This window comes from Buteo buteo, chromosome Z (genome assembly GCF_964188355.1).
Source record: "Buteo buteo chromosome Z, bButBut1.hap1.1, whole genome shotgun sequence".
In the NCBI taxonomy this organism is placed as follows: domain Eukaryota; kingdom Metazoa; phylum Chordata; class Aves; order Accipitriformes; family Accipitridae; genus Buteo; species Buteo buteo.
In genome coordinates, this window is record NC_134204.1 from 43379693 (window position 1) to 43395980 (window position 16288).

General features: G+C 43.8%; 1 protein-coding gene across 3 annotated transcripts in view; it reads left to right on the plus strand.

Annotated features, from left to right (window-relative positions):
• Window positions 1-540: 540 nt before the first annotated feature.
• LOC142027438 (transducin-like enhancer protein 4) overlaps window positions 541-16288 on the plus strand; it is a 99441-nt gene continuing 83693 nt past the window's right edge. For all 3 annotated transcript variants that reach the window (XM_075021644.1, XM_075021646.1, XM_075021647.1), the window contains exons 1-4: window positions 541-719; window positions 1213-1310; window positions 2450-2513; window positions 3905-3949. In XM_075021644.1, the coding sequence (XP_074877745.1) occupies window positions 675-719; window positions 1213-1310; window positions 2450-2513; window positions 3905-3949 (252 nt within the window). In that variant the 5' untranslated portion in view covers window positions 541-674. The remainder of the gene's footprint in view (window positions 720-1212; window positions 1311-2449; window positions 2514-3904; window positions 3950-16288) is intronic.

Genomic DNA, 16288 nt, shown 5'->3' on the forward strand with positions numbered 1-16288 from the left:
TTTTTTTTTTTTTCAATCAAAAAAACCCCCAACCAACCCAAAACAACCGAAAAGAACGAAAAAAAGAGCGGCCAAGCAGGACGAGCGGGGGAGATGCGGTCCGGCCGGTAGGAGCGAGGACCGACCCGCCACACAAAAGGGCACCGCACCTCCGCGGCAGCGGCAGCGCCGCCCGCCCTCCCCGCCGGCGCGCCCGGCTCCGCGCCCCACTCCGCTCGGTACCGGGGGAGCCGCCGGCAGCAGTAAAAGTTTGCAGAAGGGGAGAGAACTGCTGGCGGGGAATCTCTGGCGGAGCGCGTACCGGCGCCGGCGGAGGGGCTTTCCCCGCCCTCCGCCTCCTCCGCCTCCTCCTCCTCCTCCTTCTCCTCTTCCTCTTCATCGCCCGCCGCCGCACGGGGCTCGTCGCCCGCCGGAGCCCGCGCAGCGGCGGCGGCGCTCGGGAGAGCCGGTCGGCGTCGCCCGCTGACTCGCCCCCGGGGGATGTGGCAGCGGCCCCCGCGCGCCGCGGACGCCGCCGCCGTCGCCGCCGCCGCGCCTCGCTGCTGCCGGCGGTGCCCCGCCAGCCCCGGGGCGGCGGGGCCGGGGCGTCCCTGCCCGCCGTCGTCGCCGCCGCCGCGCCTGCAGCGCTGATCCCCGCCGCTCCGGCCGCCAGCGCCCCCCCCGAAGCGGCGTGAATGATCCGCGATCTGAGCAAGATGTACCCGCAGACCCGGCACCCGGTGAGTGGCGGCGGTGGCCCCGCGGGCAGCGCTCCGGCGCGGGCACCGCGGAGTTGTAGCCATTTTCTTATTGTTGTCCGCCGCGCCGCCGCCGCCGCCCCGGGCCGGGGTTGGCTCCTCCGAGTTGCCCCCGCCCGGTGCGCGGCGGTCCCGGTGCGCGGCGGTCCCGGCGCCCGTCCCGCGGCTACGGCCGGCGCGGGTGTGCGTGTGTGTGTGGGGGGGGGGGGTGTCCGAGCGGTCGACGCCTCCCCCCGTGGCGGCTCCGCACCGTCGGCGGCTCCGCACCGTCGGCGGCCCCGTCGGGGCAAGAGCCCGGGTCGCTCCGGGCACCGCGCCGCCGCTGCCCCCCGGGCGGGCGGGGGTCCGGGGGGGGGACGACGGACTGCGCCTCCGCGGAGCCCGGGTGCGAGGGCGGCGGCCGGGCGGGGGGAGCCGCGGGCGGGCGGGCGGGCGAAAGGGGGCGATTGAAAGACCCGCTGTTGCTTGCTTGCAGGCTCCTCACCAGCCAGCGCAGCCCTTTAAATTCACCATTTCCGAGTCCTGCGATCGGATTAAGGAGGAGTTTCAGTTTTTGCAGGCTCAGTACCACAGGTAACGCTGCCTACTTTGCCCGAGCCCCGCGCGGGCTCGCCTCTCGCCGCTTTCCGCCGCCGCCGCCGGGGGGGACGGGGGCACGGCGGGGACCCCCCGGCGGAGCCCGGGCGCGGGGCGGACCCACCGCCGCCGGGCGCTCCTCCGCACCCCGCCGCCGGTGCCGGCCCTCGGGGCGGGGGGCTCTCTCGGGGGCCCCGAGCCGAAGGGTGCGAGCGGATTTTCTTGGTTTCCCCACGCTCCGGTTTGAGTTTTTTTGTTTTTTTTTCTCTGGGGGGTGGGGTGGGGTGGGGGTGGACGGAAAAACGTGTGGCTGGCTGGGCTCGTCTTCTGCTTTTCTTCAGAATGCCGTTCGGGACACGCATCTTGTCTTGGCTCGGCCCCCTCGCGCCTTTCATTGACATGTCAAGTGCTGATAACCTGGAAGTGAGGCGGCGAGCTATTTCATTATCCGTAGGTGGAAGAGCGCCCTGTCCTCAAAGTGACAAGTGACTTCTGGCAGGATTGCTTAGTGGGCTTCCGAAAACAAACAAAAAAAACCAGCGGAGGTGTTCATGTTTACCACCCTGTTCCGTAAATTACCTGCAGTTTTCTTGCAGTTCTGTCATCAGTAACAACAAAAAAAAAAAACCAACCCCAAAACCACCACAAACCCCAAACAAAAAAAACCCTAAAAAACAAAAAAAAAAAACCCAGCAACTTTTTGCTCCTTGAAGTGGTGATACGTGTCTGATTCCTCTCTGGGTTGAGTGAAAGCAAGAGGTGTTTCTAAAACTCTTCTAAATAAAAACACCAAAACCTGAATTGCGGATTTGTAAGTGCCTTCTCAAACCTAAGTATTGTAAATGTGAGCCCCTGTGTGCTTCTTCCGTGAACCAGTGTTGGGGTTTTTTTTTGTCAGAGAAAAATACTCTCCCGTGCGCTGTATGCAGTTCGCTTAGGAGATGAGGATGTTGCACAGTATCTCTTGAAAGAGGAAAAGTACAAACCCCACCCTGAACTCTCAAGCAAGAGCTGGAATGCACATTTCTGTTTGTGTGTTGGAGAAATGCTTGAAAAGGGGAGTAACCTGTGCTCGGAAGAATGTCAGTTTTGTGTTACGAAGTACCCATGCTTTTTCCTTTTCATGTCTTGAACAGTTTAAAGCTAGAATGTGAAAAACTGGCCAGTGAGAAGACAGAGATGCAGCGACATTATGTCATGGTAAGCAAGCTGCATAACAAATTCAAAATGTCTATTAGCGTGGTATACTGAGACCGAAATACATTTGGATTGCTGGAGGCGAACAGAAAGATTATACTAGCGCTGCTGTTGTTGAGGTTGCGTCAGTGCTCCCATTATAAATCATTAGGTTCAGGGGTTTATAACTTGTTTGCAGCAGTTAGTTTCCGTGTGAAACCTGCTTTTTAACCTTTTAAGCAATTGGGGATATTTCTTCCAAATGTTAGCAGATTACTTGTCAGCCCTTTAAAGCTGTGTACAACTTCAGTAGCGTACCTGGGAATGATGTTTTCACTTTTGCTGACTTTTCGCAACGATCGTATCTCCATAAAACGATTCGGAGTCATATTTTTTTTCTGTGATGGGAGTAAGCCAAAATTGAACATGTACACATACAAACCCGAAGCCTGCTTCCTAGAAGAACTGTTGCACCTGGGCAGCTGGTTCATTGTTTTGCTAAATTCAGAATGTCAGGCATCTCAGCTGCGAAAGCAATTTCTTCAGTGGTTGTGATCTGCCTGGTTAAATAACATGCATAGGAAGACATCTCTAAATAAGTAATTGTGTGATGGATCATGATAACTTTAGAGGAGCTCTTGCTATCTGTTCTCTTGTACATCTATGGAGGATTAGCCGTTTTCCATATGTACGTGACAAGTAACACTCTTGTATTCACAAAAAGAGTAAATAACCTTGAAAAATTCTTAACCAAGAGCACAAGCAAATGTTAAGGCTCGCAGTTGTCGTTTTCACGCCTGATACACCTAAGTCTTGGGGATTGTTTGGTACTAAGATTGCACACTGAACTGAGTTTTCCACATCACTTGGGCACAACTGGACATACTTAGATTGGTGTATCTGCTTTGGCTCTGAATTTCCGTGCTCTTTTGTTTTTTTTGCATCCCTGCAATTTAATTGCAACTTTTTTGTGTTTTTATTTTAAAATATTGAATAACCGGTCTGTTAGACATTGCTGATTTATATGTGTGTCTGGCTTCAAGCACTTTGGGCGGGTTTTTTGGCATCTTTTATGTGGGCTAAGGAATAAAATCTTGAGCATTTTCTGTGTGGCTTTTTTTCTGCTTCCGATCTTTAACTCCGGTTGTGATTGCTTTTTGTGGGTTTTTTATCATCTGTTTTTTTCCTTGTTTTGTGTCTGTTCTTTGTAAATTTGACATGAAGCAATGTAGATAAAGCAAAAAAAAAAAAAAAAAGTTGCTGTGAAGTGCTGTTTCAAATTCCAGGAGCTCTTCAAGACCCATAAATGTTTTTAGATCTGTATGTCTTTGTACAGATGATGCTTGGGTCAAAGGAAATTTTGGAATAGTTTTCACAATTGCAAGGTCTAATAGAGTAATTTTCTTCTTTTTTAGTATTATGAGATGTCCTATGGGCTGAATATAGAGATGCATAAACAGGTAGGTAGAGAATTTGTTCTGTGTAAGAATTCTCTGTGTAATATCTCCCATCAATCTTAAAGCAGATGTCTATTCTGTGTGACTTGCTTTAATTGCGTGCTTGAGCACACTGGAAATTTTTTTGTACTTAACCTGGCCCTGAAACTTCCATCTTGTGTATGGTATATGGGCTCTGCATAGGTTACGGTCTTGGCTACCAGTTGCGCATTATTTGGTTGACCTTCCACTTGCAATCTCTGCATGTGCAACTTGTCCTGTACTGCACAGGGAGGGTGTATGGGATGTAGGGATGGGTATGTGGGTTGTATCTTCAGATCTGTCTGACCTCGAACATTCAGGGTTTACCTTTTGGGATGATAGCTACATCACAAATGCATATTAGGGGATTTGTATTTGCGCGTGAAAAAGACTGTTCTCTTTCGTTAACCTGGGCTGATTTAAGCGGGAGCTACGAAAGCAATTGACGCACAGCCATGTTCCTTTTTCCCTCAGGCTGCTTACTTGGACCTTTGTCCAAAACCAGTGTCTTAGCATCTCAAACACGATCGAGTAAATAAGCTTTCTGCGAGGATGTTAGCATGCTGGGTTTTGTGCCTTGAAGTCTAGCACTTAGGCCAAGATTAACAGGAGATTAGTCAGATGGAGCATGGTAGCGTAAATCAGAGTTTCTTATTCGGTGATGTGTGTTTTTAACCTTCTCTAGAGGAGAATGAATTAAACATCTGACCTCTTTTCCAGTGAGGGAACTTTTTATACAGTAGAGTTTAATACTGACAACTCATTTTACCAAATGGTTGAGCAATTCGCCAGCATTGCTGGGGAGTGTAAACTGCAGAAATAAGGAAATGGTTGGATGGGAGAAGGAAGACCATCTGAAAATTGGTTTGTACACATTTCTGTTCAAAGTTGGGGATTTGGAACTTCTCTGGGTTGTGGAAATAGGATTTCTTTATCTTACTGAGAGCAGACATACAAGTCAAATGTTTTTTCATGTTATTTATTATTTATTGTATTTTGTATTCCATTAGCATCCCCATGCCACAGTACTGATCAGGGCCATTTGCGCTAGATGACCTACAAATAAAAAGACAGTGGGATTTCCTGCCTCAAAGCGTTTTGCATCTGCAGCTCCAAACTTACGGGAGCTTGTACATACATGTTATTTTACGGACATACACATAGACCTGTGGAATTCAGATGTCCTCCTCACAGGTACCATGAAGACTCAACAAGTGCATTTAACAAACAGTTGAGAGGAAAAGGCTGTGATTGCAGCTGATCAGATTGTACATACGTGGTGACTCTCTGGACCTGATTCAGGTCGTGGGTGCTGGTGGAAAGACTGGTCACTGACTCTCAGAAGTGTTGGGTCTGTTCTCAAATGAATAGCCAGATTGTTCCAAATCCCGTTTAAAAAAACCTAACCAACCCAACAAAAACAACCAAAAAAAAAAAAAAACCAAACCCCAAACAACCCCCCCCCCCAATCAGTAAAGTAGTAGATACGGAAACAGTTCGCAAAGACCAGAGCCCTTACAGGCCACCTACGTAGCAAATTCTTACAGGCGTTTGAAAGCAAGCATTGGAGTCAGACTGGTTTATATTTCTGGGTACCCTGTTTTTACAGCGGTTAGTTCTATGTAGACTTACACTGCACAAAATTCTGTGGGACAAAATCATCTTGCAAGTGCAATGTGTAATTAAATTGTTTTAAGTGGGGGAAAAAAAACCCACAGCAAAAGTCCTTTTGATTTCTAACAGCTTTACTTCAGAAATTGTGTACAGTTATGGTGATGGAGTCATCAGTGATATTCTGGAGAAATTAAATACTTAGTTACAACTAAGCGTGGGGATTACAAAGGAGTGGGTTTTAATTAAACACTTTTTTTGCATTACTGTTCAGTCTGTTCAAATTAGTAGTTTAAGTATCGTACTCTCATGCAAAACACTTAATATTTTGTCAGATGTTGATTCACATGAGCTGCGGCTAAGAAACTTGTTCGCTATCATTCTTAAATCTGGTATCAATTTCATATCTCTCATGTCTCCCCTGCTACGGCCACAGTGTTGGGTTTTTTTTTTTTTCTCTTCCCTTTCTCCTCTTGCTTCAGCAACTGCAAAATATTTCCCATCTTGCTTTATGATCCCAGCGTTAGGGTCTTATTGCATAGATAGTGTTGATTGCTCCATGTGCGTGAAGCTTTTTTAGTCTTCCACCTTAAATTCCATTCTCTTCCTCGCCCATTTTTGAATTTTACTCGGCTGAAATTGAGCGATTCACCGTTTTGTTTTTTCTCCCCCCCTCCTCTCCCCAGCTTTCTAAATTCAATCATATCAAAAATCCTGAGGGCAGTTTATCACATTACGAAATACAGACAGCCCTGCAAACCACCTACTTATTATATTTTCTTTCTTTTTTTCACTTTAGCACAGAGGCATATCTGTCTTTATTTGTTTTTCTGGGCAGACAGCCTTGGTTCCTCTCAGGTTCTTTTCCAGATGTAGTCGCTGGGTGCCCTTGTAATGGACAGCAGGCAATAATGCAGTGAAGTTGCCCTTCGGCGTAATTGGGCCTAGTTCTCAAGATCAGGTTAGGCTTATTCACTTATTAGATTTGCGTCTCAAAGGGTTCAAGAGCAGGACTCCCTGGAGTCCTTGGAAGTACCCTAGTAATTGGTGGCCCTGATATTTGAAACCTTTGTGTATTTTTCTGTTAAAGCTTCTGTTCTTCTTGGTTGCTCCCAGCCACAGAGTATTTATTTTTAGAGAAATTTTTCACTGGAACAGAAAATGATGGCTGTGATGGAGTCATGACTCTGTGACTTAGCAAATTGATAAAAGGATAAACGTGCAGACAGCAGCAGTAGTGAGTGTGCCTCTGTGTCGGGGGTGGGTGGGGGGGAGAGGAGGGAAGAGCATCTCTTTTCCCACCCCTTGTGTGATGCTCATCATCAGTCATCCTGTGTTGATTTTGATAGAAGACTATTAAAGTGAAACCTATGGGGAATTTGTCATTCTGAAAGGAAAGCTAATGTAATTAGTACCAATTAAAGTACATTTAGTAAATTGGATTTAATCTTAATTAAGCCTGCATAATGTTGCCAATTTTTAACAATTATGTTTGAGAACATAATTAATTTAAATTTTGGTAACTGAGTAAATAGCATTAGACTGGTAGAATTAGTCATTTATATTTTTTTTTTTTTAAGACAAGTGTGGGGTATGTTGTGACATGTGGTGTTATAGCCTAAAATACTAAGCTAATTTTTGATATTCTGTAGTAGGATCAATAGAGCTTCAAAACAGACACGTTCTGAAAAAAAAAGGCATTGAGTTGGGGGGTTTGTGGGTCACAGTATGAACATATACTTCCCTATAGTTTAGAATTTCCATATTAGCATAATTATGAATGTTTGAGTATGGTCTGAAGATGCCCACTTCTTACTAAGTTGCTTTTTTAATATTTTTTTTTAGAGGCTCAGCCGATAGTTCCTGAATGAATAGTTGATGTGCTGCTCTGTGTTTCTAACATACTGTTGCTACGTGGTGATGGTCATTTGGTTTAATTTCTGAAATTAGGCTGTTTTAATGTTATGGTAAACAGTTTATTTAAATTGCTGTAATCAAACATGCTTGCTGAAGGTTTTAATTCAGAATTGCAATTATCACTTAAAATAAGTGTCTGCGGCTACAGACAACAGATATTTGTGAATGGGACTGATGGAAAGCATAAATAGAATACAGCATTCACTTTTTACTTTGATAGTGTTTTTTGAAGGTGGCAATACGTAAATTCTGAGTCACGCTTTTTGGTTAGACCTCCATCTCTGAACTAATTCACATGCTAGAATGTTGGATTTCAGCATTTTTGAAAGAAAATTCAGGTCTTTTCAGAAGCTGGGTATTAAAAAATAAATGAAATGACTTTTTAAGATCACAGTAAAAAAAAAAATTCAGTCCAATCCATGTAAATTTTATTACAAGACTTGGGCAACAACCATTTGAGTGCTGCTAAAATATTAATTGGATAGAAATGAAAGGGCTCTGCTAGCTGATAGGATATCATAATCATAGCTGCAGTAGTCGATGGTAAATGATGATAAATGGCATTAGGAACCTTTTAGCAAACTGTAATAACTATGAGGAGGGAAGCAGTATGGATTTGCATTATATCTGATACCCTCTAGTACCAAGTGGATTGCCAATACTGCTTGTTTAGCATTTTCTAAGGGCAATAGGATATTGATTTCTGACTTACAAGGAACGGCTCTATTTTCACCATTGAAAAGTATTGCAGGTTGTTAAGAAGAAATTGACTTGAAGAGGCCTGACTGCTGCCCATCATGGAGCAAATAAAGCAAAACTGCCGAAGCATGGTGAAGCAGTGAGATGGGGCCCTCAGCAATTTGTTGCTATTAATTTACCATGCTCGACAGCAAATCAATCGGCATCTACTTCATCTGCTGGAGAAAATGCTGTCCAGGGCAGATAAAAGGCCCTGCGTGGTACAGGGAATAGACTGGATTGGCCAAATGGAGGCTGCAGTTAATGTGTAAATAAGTGAAATCAAGGCCACTGTTGCAGAGAAAGCTGTTTTTAATTAGGTTGGGGCTTTATAGCGAGCTATTTAAGAAGGTAGTATGGAGAGTAAGGGGAGATTTATTGCTGATTGAGTTAATATATAGGCTGTATGACATCCCAGCCTTGAGTCTGCTTGTTTCTTAAGCCTTAGTAAATTATTTTGGTAAAGGGGTAAAGATGGGAATCAATTTGTTTAATTTAGGGCAGAGTTTTGGCTGTTTTTCATCTTCATGGCCATAAAATGCATATATCACAGAGAAGTGGTTTGTATATGCGCTACCTGTGTAACGGAAAAACACTTTTTTTTATCTTTTTTTTTTTTGGCAGTGTTCTGGGCTTGGAGTGAATGTGTGTGCATGCATGTGTGCACTTTTTTTTTTTTTTAACACATGCAGTAATTGAGTGTATATTGTCTTCCATTTGAGGAATCGCTAGAGAGCCAGCTAAAATTATACCAGCTGAATTTGTTCTCCATTATAAACAGTAGGAAAGATTTAATAGAAATACAGGCAGTGGGTAGTCAGAACTGAACTGGAAAACTTCAAAACGAGAGAGATTAGAAGTGAAATTCTGAAGACTGCAGCTCACACAGGACTATTAAGGAGGAAGAGAAAAACAAGTGGCTTCTCCATCAAAGTCGCAAAATGTAAAAAATAGGCTGTCAAATCAGTTTGACAACTGAGGCTTGTTTGTCCCAGTTTTAGGTTATTTAGCCTCTGAAGCCAGCAGAAAAGCTTAGAAGCTTATGAAAAGTTAGAAAATGTATTATTCTGCAGTTAAATCAGAAACCTTTTACTTGGTAATAACTGCTAAGTTCTGAAACAAGATTCTCTGCTTTCTTTTCCTCATGATACAGATGTTAAACAGCCTTTCTGTGGAGAGGTCCTGTTAATTACTGGGAAGTTTGTTGTTACCACTTCTCTGTGAGTTACTGTTGAAATAACCATTCCCCCTGCAATTGCAGAATAGTATGCATAAGGACAAGAACTTCCATTTCACCCTGTTTTTGCTGTTCATAAACAAAGGAAAGTGTCATTTTACCCCCACTTGTTTTGGCAATTCAGACAGATCCTTAAGACACAGGAAGTAGCACAAAACATGCTGAGCAAACTTTTAATTTAAGACATACGCTCTCTTTTACTGGCAAAAGGCTGTGCTCTACAGTGCTTAAGCATAAAAGCATTTTTCTGTCTTTGAAATATGCTAATTGCTGTGATGCCGCCTCACTGACTATGTTAGTTTATGGGTCCACTTGTAATTACAGAGGGGGCCAGCGGTGACCCTGTGGTAAGCCTTGCCTAACATCTTACCCTATAAAAAAATTCTTGCAATTTTATTTTTTTTTTTTTTTTGTAATGCAAGAAACGCGAGCACCTTTGCTGTTTGCTGTAAGGGACACCGTTCTGGTGAGAACACCCAGCCCCTTTGGGGCAGCTGAACAGTCAGAACTTGCTGCCCATCAGGAGGGGGAAGCTGTGTCACCATTTTGTATATAATAACTTTTGCAGCATTTCATGCAGTGAGATTTGCCTTCCTTTTGGGGCCAAAAAAGAAGTGCCGAGGTTGTTCAGCACATGAAGAACCATTAATTAGCAGATGGGCTGCAGAGTGAGGTATCAGGGTGCTGGGATGCCCAAGCTTTACAGCATTTGTGTAAGCTTGATCCTGCCCCATTGTGTATGTGCATCGTGGTGCAGGTTTTAGTTATATGCTCGCTGATCTCATTACCAGTTTTCCTAAAGGACCTGTTTGAGTGCACAAAATAGACATTAGGAAAGTGGAATTAAGGCTGCAGAGACGATTGTAAATCTGGCTTGCAAATGTTTGGCTGCTTGGCTCGGCAACTGAAATAACTTTAAACATAAAGATTCAGGCATGTGAAATAATTGCCATTGTAAGCTCCTTGAGGCGGGGATTCTGATTTTGGTTTATGTTTCAAAAAGTGAAGGGGGTGCTCATACAGGTCAGTCACAGCGTATACCGTAGACTCAGTGCATTAAATGCAGGAAACAGCTTTTGTCACCTTTAACACCAAGGCTGTCAAATGTTGAGAGTTCAGAGTTATCAATTTGGTCTTACTTTTATAGTGTTTTTTTTTTTTAATGAGAAGGTGTGATGTACTATTTGTGGACGTAATAAAGAACTGGGTTTATCACAGACATGGACCAGTTTGTGAACAGTGTGATTATAATTGTTACAGAAGTCACTTCTTTTGCTGTCTGCAGACTGAGCACATCTGTTGCCACTGACTTGCAGAAAACCTATTTAGCCACAAGGCACAGTGGGAGCAGAACAAAGATGATAATGTGAAACACAGGTTGTATAAACCGATACTTGCATTAACTAACAGATGACAATATACTTGAAGCCAAACCTATCTATACTCAAGAAATTCTATTCTAGGAAAGAAATCGAATTAAAATTTAATCTTTATTTTAAAATACAAAAATATGAAGTGGTTTTAAGAATACCTGTTGTCTCTTTGTTTATCTGTGTATTTTTACAGGTTTTGTCTTGGTTCAAGATCATATTTTTACAGTTCCACTGTTACCTTGAAGTACTTCTGTAAATTTTTCCCCTTGATACTGTTTATCTTACTGGGGACACAAACTGTAGTTCAGTGTAGCAGGAAGCGTTTTGGCACAGTGTCAAAAGCAGGTGTCCATAGCTTTTTTTTTTTTTAAATAATATTTTTAAAATATAACTAAATTATGTCACAAATAGCAACAGAACTCTAATTAGTGCTTTCTTGCCTGTGTGGATAGGATTTAGACATGAGGAATCATCTTCCCTAGCCCAAGACAGGTACGTAATGCTCTGGTATTGAACACTGTGGGGTTATGGCCAAGACGTTTAAATGTGCAAATGTCAGGCAAGTCAAAGTTATAGTCCCCACAGTAAACTTGAATTGGTCTCTTTATGGTTATGTATTTGTATGGTATGCTCTATTGCCAACTTCAAATGTTAAATCATGCCAGTCCCCAGAAAATCGTAAGATTGGCTTAAAATTAATCATGAGATAAAAATAATAAATTTGGGGTTCTTTTTATTTCCCTTCTAATTTTAAACTGTCAAACTGCACTTGGCTCATTCTTCTTAGTTTTTCCTCCAGTATTCTTCCATAATCGTTTTTCTCAAGTAAGGAGTGAAACATCCCAAGATTCATGATAAAGTCAAGGGAGCTGAGTACGAGATACAGCTGGCAACTTTTGTCATGATTTTGTATTCTCAGAAAATGTGTGAGGTGTACCCTCCTAAGAAAAAAATAATACCTAATTAAAAATATATACATATTCTTTTTGGAATTGTGTAGCACGTCTTTGTAGATTATATATCATAGCTTGTTAAGTTTTTGTGGATTATATATCATAAGATCGCACAGATATGCTGGTGGCAATTCCCCTTTCTGTGTTAGAAGGAGAGAAAACACAGGACATGGTTTTGAGTGGAGGTCTTCTAACTTGTCCTCTCTCTTTTGGTCTACTTAAGTGGTGTCTCTACAGGATCTTGCACTGGCACAGGTTTCTGACATTTGCTGGGTGAGATTCAACATCTTCAAAGGAGAAAAGCCTTTCACTGTTATGTTTGGGATGTGGAACGTTGGCAATGAGAATGTGTGCTTTTGTTTTTTCTTGTGTTTGCTTAAAAATCTCAGCAGAGCATCTCACAGTTGAGCAGAAGTCAAAATCTGTCCTCTTCATGCTATAAAGAATCTGCATAACAGTAGGTCCTACCACCAGATTTTGTTTGGCATGTGTCGAGTACTGCGTGCATGTTGTGTATGATCACTGAGAGCATTTCATTTTTAAAAATGCTGCTTTTTCCTCCATCTTAAATACAATAAACTTCTCTTGTATTTACTCTGTCTGCTTATGTGCCTGGCTTCTCTTAGTGTCTCGGTTGTTTGGAGAATTTGCAAATGCGAAACCCCCCCCCGAGCCTGTCCTGCCTTAGCCCAGAGAGAAGTGATTGCCCTCGGACAGAGTAGCTGGTGATGGAGTAGCACTGTATGGAGGGCATGGTGCGGCTGCTGCTAAGGCATCACCGGGGTTTCAGTTACAGGCGTAGTCAGTGATGCAGATTTACTATGGCAGAAGAGCACTTCGGAAAGCAAAGGGGCCCCTTTCCCCTTGTCTTTTCCGACTTTGAACCCCAAATCAACAAATCAAAACACAGGAGGGCCAACATGTGCTCTCTGCAAATACTTAATAAAACACCGTGGTACTTGTGGGCAGTGACAGCAAATGCTATTGAAGTTTAACACTGACAATTTTAAATCCAAGAACAACTGCAAAAAGGTCTAGCCTGGGTCTGTTGTGTCCTCAAGGCAGAGAGCTTCCTCAAAACTCATGATGGGTTGTCCATGGGGTTATAACAACAGGCTCAGCAGAGGATGAGGGAAGACCCCACGGAGCAGGCACAGTGGTGTGATCCTTGGGTCCCCCCCTTGCAGCAGCTGGGAGGAGGCTCGTGTGATGGTGCACAGACCTCAGTGTTGGGAAGGTGTGGGTTACAGGATGTTTTTCTTGACAGTTGCTCAATGGCTGAAGCCGTCATTTGCAACGTTAATGTGACAAGTGTTATTTTAAATTAATTATAAGGCAAATTGGAGTGAGATTTAGCTGGGGGTTGAGGGAGAAGGCATTTTGATCACTCGTTTTCTTTCTCGTATCTCTTTGCTTCTTGGCAGGAGAGGTGGAACTTCATTTCTGCTTGTTCTTTGTAACACAGTTAGCTAGCTGAGGGCTTCTAGGTTAAAAAATTTGGATATCCAGTTAACCTGTCTATCTCAGTAACTTCTGTTTGGTGGTCAACCAGTAACTCCTATTTAGTATTTGATTCAAATTTTACCTCTTAAAACCATGGGGAAAGTGCAGCAATCATTGAGGAAACTTTTTGTCTTGGACAACCACTTTTTCCCGTTTCTAACCTTTCACAGGGATGAATGAGAGGTTTTCAGCCATGCCTCATAGCTGAAACACTTCTGGACTTCATGTTGAAAACACGGTGGTGTTTCCCTATTAAGTTTTCCTAGTAATAAATGCAAGGGAGACAAAATAACTGTAGTGCAGCCCAGCTAAGGCTTGGGGAAAGGGGCACACCTGGACCTGGCAATGCTTGTCCACGTCTTTTCATGAAAGCCGCTTCACCGAGGGCTGTTGAGGGCTGGGCTTCTGTCAGTAGCTCTGGCCCTGTCTTTGACTGGCTTTCTGTCTGCCTTGGGAGATCCTGCATTGGGTTTGAGATGGAGAAGCCACCATCTAGCTGCTTGACAGCTAAGCAGCCAGTGGCAGCATGGACTCCGCATGGGCACCTGAATCCAGCAGTTGAGCCAAGCCATGTCCTGTTTTTTTCTTTGAGAGGGATGCAGGGCTCTGCTGGATTTTTATGGCGGCTGCGGGACGACGGGGGGTGAGTTCAGTACTCGTCCTTTGTGAAGCACCATGGGTCTGCAGAGAAAAGTCAGCGTTAGTATCTGTGCTGTTTCCTGCTCTGGATACCTGCAGGTGCCTACCCAGGGGCTTGACTGCCTCGGATCCGGGGACGAGGCCGTTTTTAATTTAAAGCGTGTGACGAGTTACCAGTTGTGGTTTCTCTGACTGCGAGCTTGCACTCTGCAGCGCTTTGTGGAAGTCTCTTAAAATTTCTGTGTCTCTGTCTCCCTCTCTGAAATGGTGATGATGTTTACATGGCAGGGAGTGAGCTACGATTTAGTTTGTTGGTGTCCATTATTAGATAAGAGGTTCTGGAGAATCACAGAATATTGAATGAATATGTATTTGCTGTGGCAGGAAGAAGACTCCTTCCAAACCTGTGTTGTCTGCGTAACAAGCTCCAGCAGTGCCATGGGATTTCCTTTGTTCTTAGGCCCCAGAGGTTACCAGGAGGTAACACTAAAGATACTTGAGTTGTCCTCCTGCCTGCCACTCTGTTAATAGTATTTGGAGATAAAAGTTGGAAATAAGGGCGGGTGGTCTTGTGATAACATTTAGAGAAGGAAAGCAGAGAGAGTAAGGCCAAAGCTGGCTAAAACGCATGTGCTGGATTTTGTTTTGAGGGAGGAGGCAGAGAACAAGGAACGATTGGAGGAAGGCTGGTAGTTAGTTTTCTTCTCACGTCTCCTATTTCCCTGCAGTACCATTCACTCTGTATGACAATCGTCCACTTTCACAGTGCCCCCTTTGAAAGATGGCACTGTGCTGATGTGTAAAAGAGAGTCAGCTACAACACCACTACTGTCTGCTTTCTGTAATTTTACAAAGCATGTGACTAGATACAAAGTAGGTGCCTCTTCTTAAAATATCAGTCCATAGTGTTTGAATAACACAAGAAGATTGGAAAGACTTTGTGCATAAAATACACCCCGTATGTTTGTGTCAGTTGTTAACAAAGAATATATTGTGTATTCTTATACTCAATTTAACCAGTAGGCTTTCTGTCCTAATTGCAGAAAGCTGTTACAGTCTGAGCACGTTGCTTATTTACAGGTTTTTTTCAGTACGTCTTAATTTCTGGGGACAAACTGTATGTTTTCTTTCTCAGTCTTGTCCTAAACAACAGCAACAACAACAACAGCAAAATCCAAGCATTGATGAGAGTTTCTGACTTCTTCAAATATCAAAGGACTGTTTATGTCAGAGTTAGTTGTTATGTATATGTCCATACATAAATACGGAGGTGTTACTCTTGAAAAGTAAGTTGCGTGTAAGTTCTTGGTTTAATTCGTGCAGGAGTGACATTCTGCTTCCTTTGCATCTGTCTGCTCCCATGTGCTTCTAGAGATGGCTGCTAAGGAAAACAAAGATAATAATGTGTCTTTAACGTAGACAACACGAGGAGAAAGACATGGTCCATGCATCGCTACAAGACACTGGGTTACTTTCCTCCTCACAGTGTTCCCTGGTTTATCTCTACAAACTGGTGACACCAAGACACGCATCCTGTTTCGCTTGTTGGCAGCATAATTCTGTGCCTGTGGCATACTGGAAATTTCTAGGGAATTGTTTGTTTCTGACATTTTTTCTAACACCAGATTTGACAGAGGGTGACAATTGTTTTTAGGTTTGATCACGTAGATAGAGATGTCGAGAGCAACAGCACCACAAGACTGCACAAGAGGAGAGCCCCCATGAGCACACGTGTGGAGTGTTTTTTTTTGGAGGCTGTAGGTTTCCGCTTGAAGATGAGTTTTCAAACATGTATACAAGATGCTTTTCAAACTAACATTAGCAGCCTTGCTATTATACGCTTTCAAAACCTGTCTCTGTAGAAGGATGTAAGACTTTCCTTTGCAGATACAAATGTCCAGCTTCTTAGCATATGCGGCTTTTTTTTTTTTTTTTTCCAAAGTATGCCTTCAGCCAAATGGACATACAGGCCTTGTGAATGTACAAAATGGTGATATTTTGTCCTTTGTTTCATTGCTATTTACTGTTTCCTGCCTGGAACTCAGGTGTGTATTTCTTCTAAAGCATTGATTTTTAACAAGTCTTTTTGTGTGGGTGAGAAGAATTCTGGGATAATCTTAGTTTACACATTTTCAGAGAAAAATGCTGCTGTGAGTATGCACTGTATTAAGGGTCATGAGGTTTCTTTAAACCTGCAACAGAACTGGAGAGCCTGAAAATCTGTAGACACAGGAAATACCTCTCTGTATTCACGTGAAGCAAAGCAGAAAGCTCCCAGGTGGTTGAGATGTAGCCGCCAGGGTCTGGGGCTTGGGGGGGATCCAGGTGCAAGTCTCTGGACCGTGCTGTC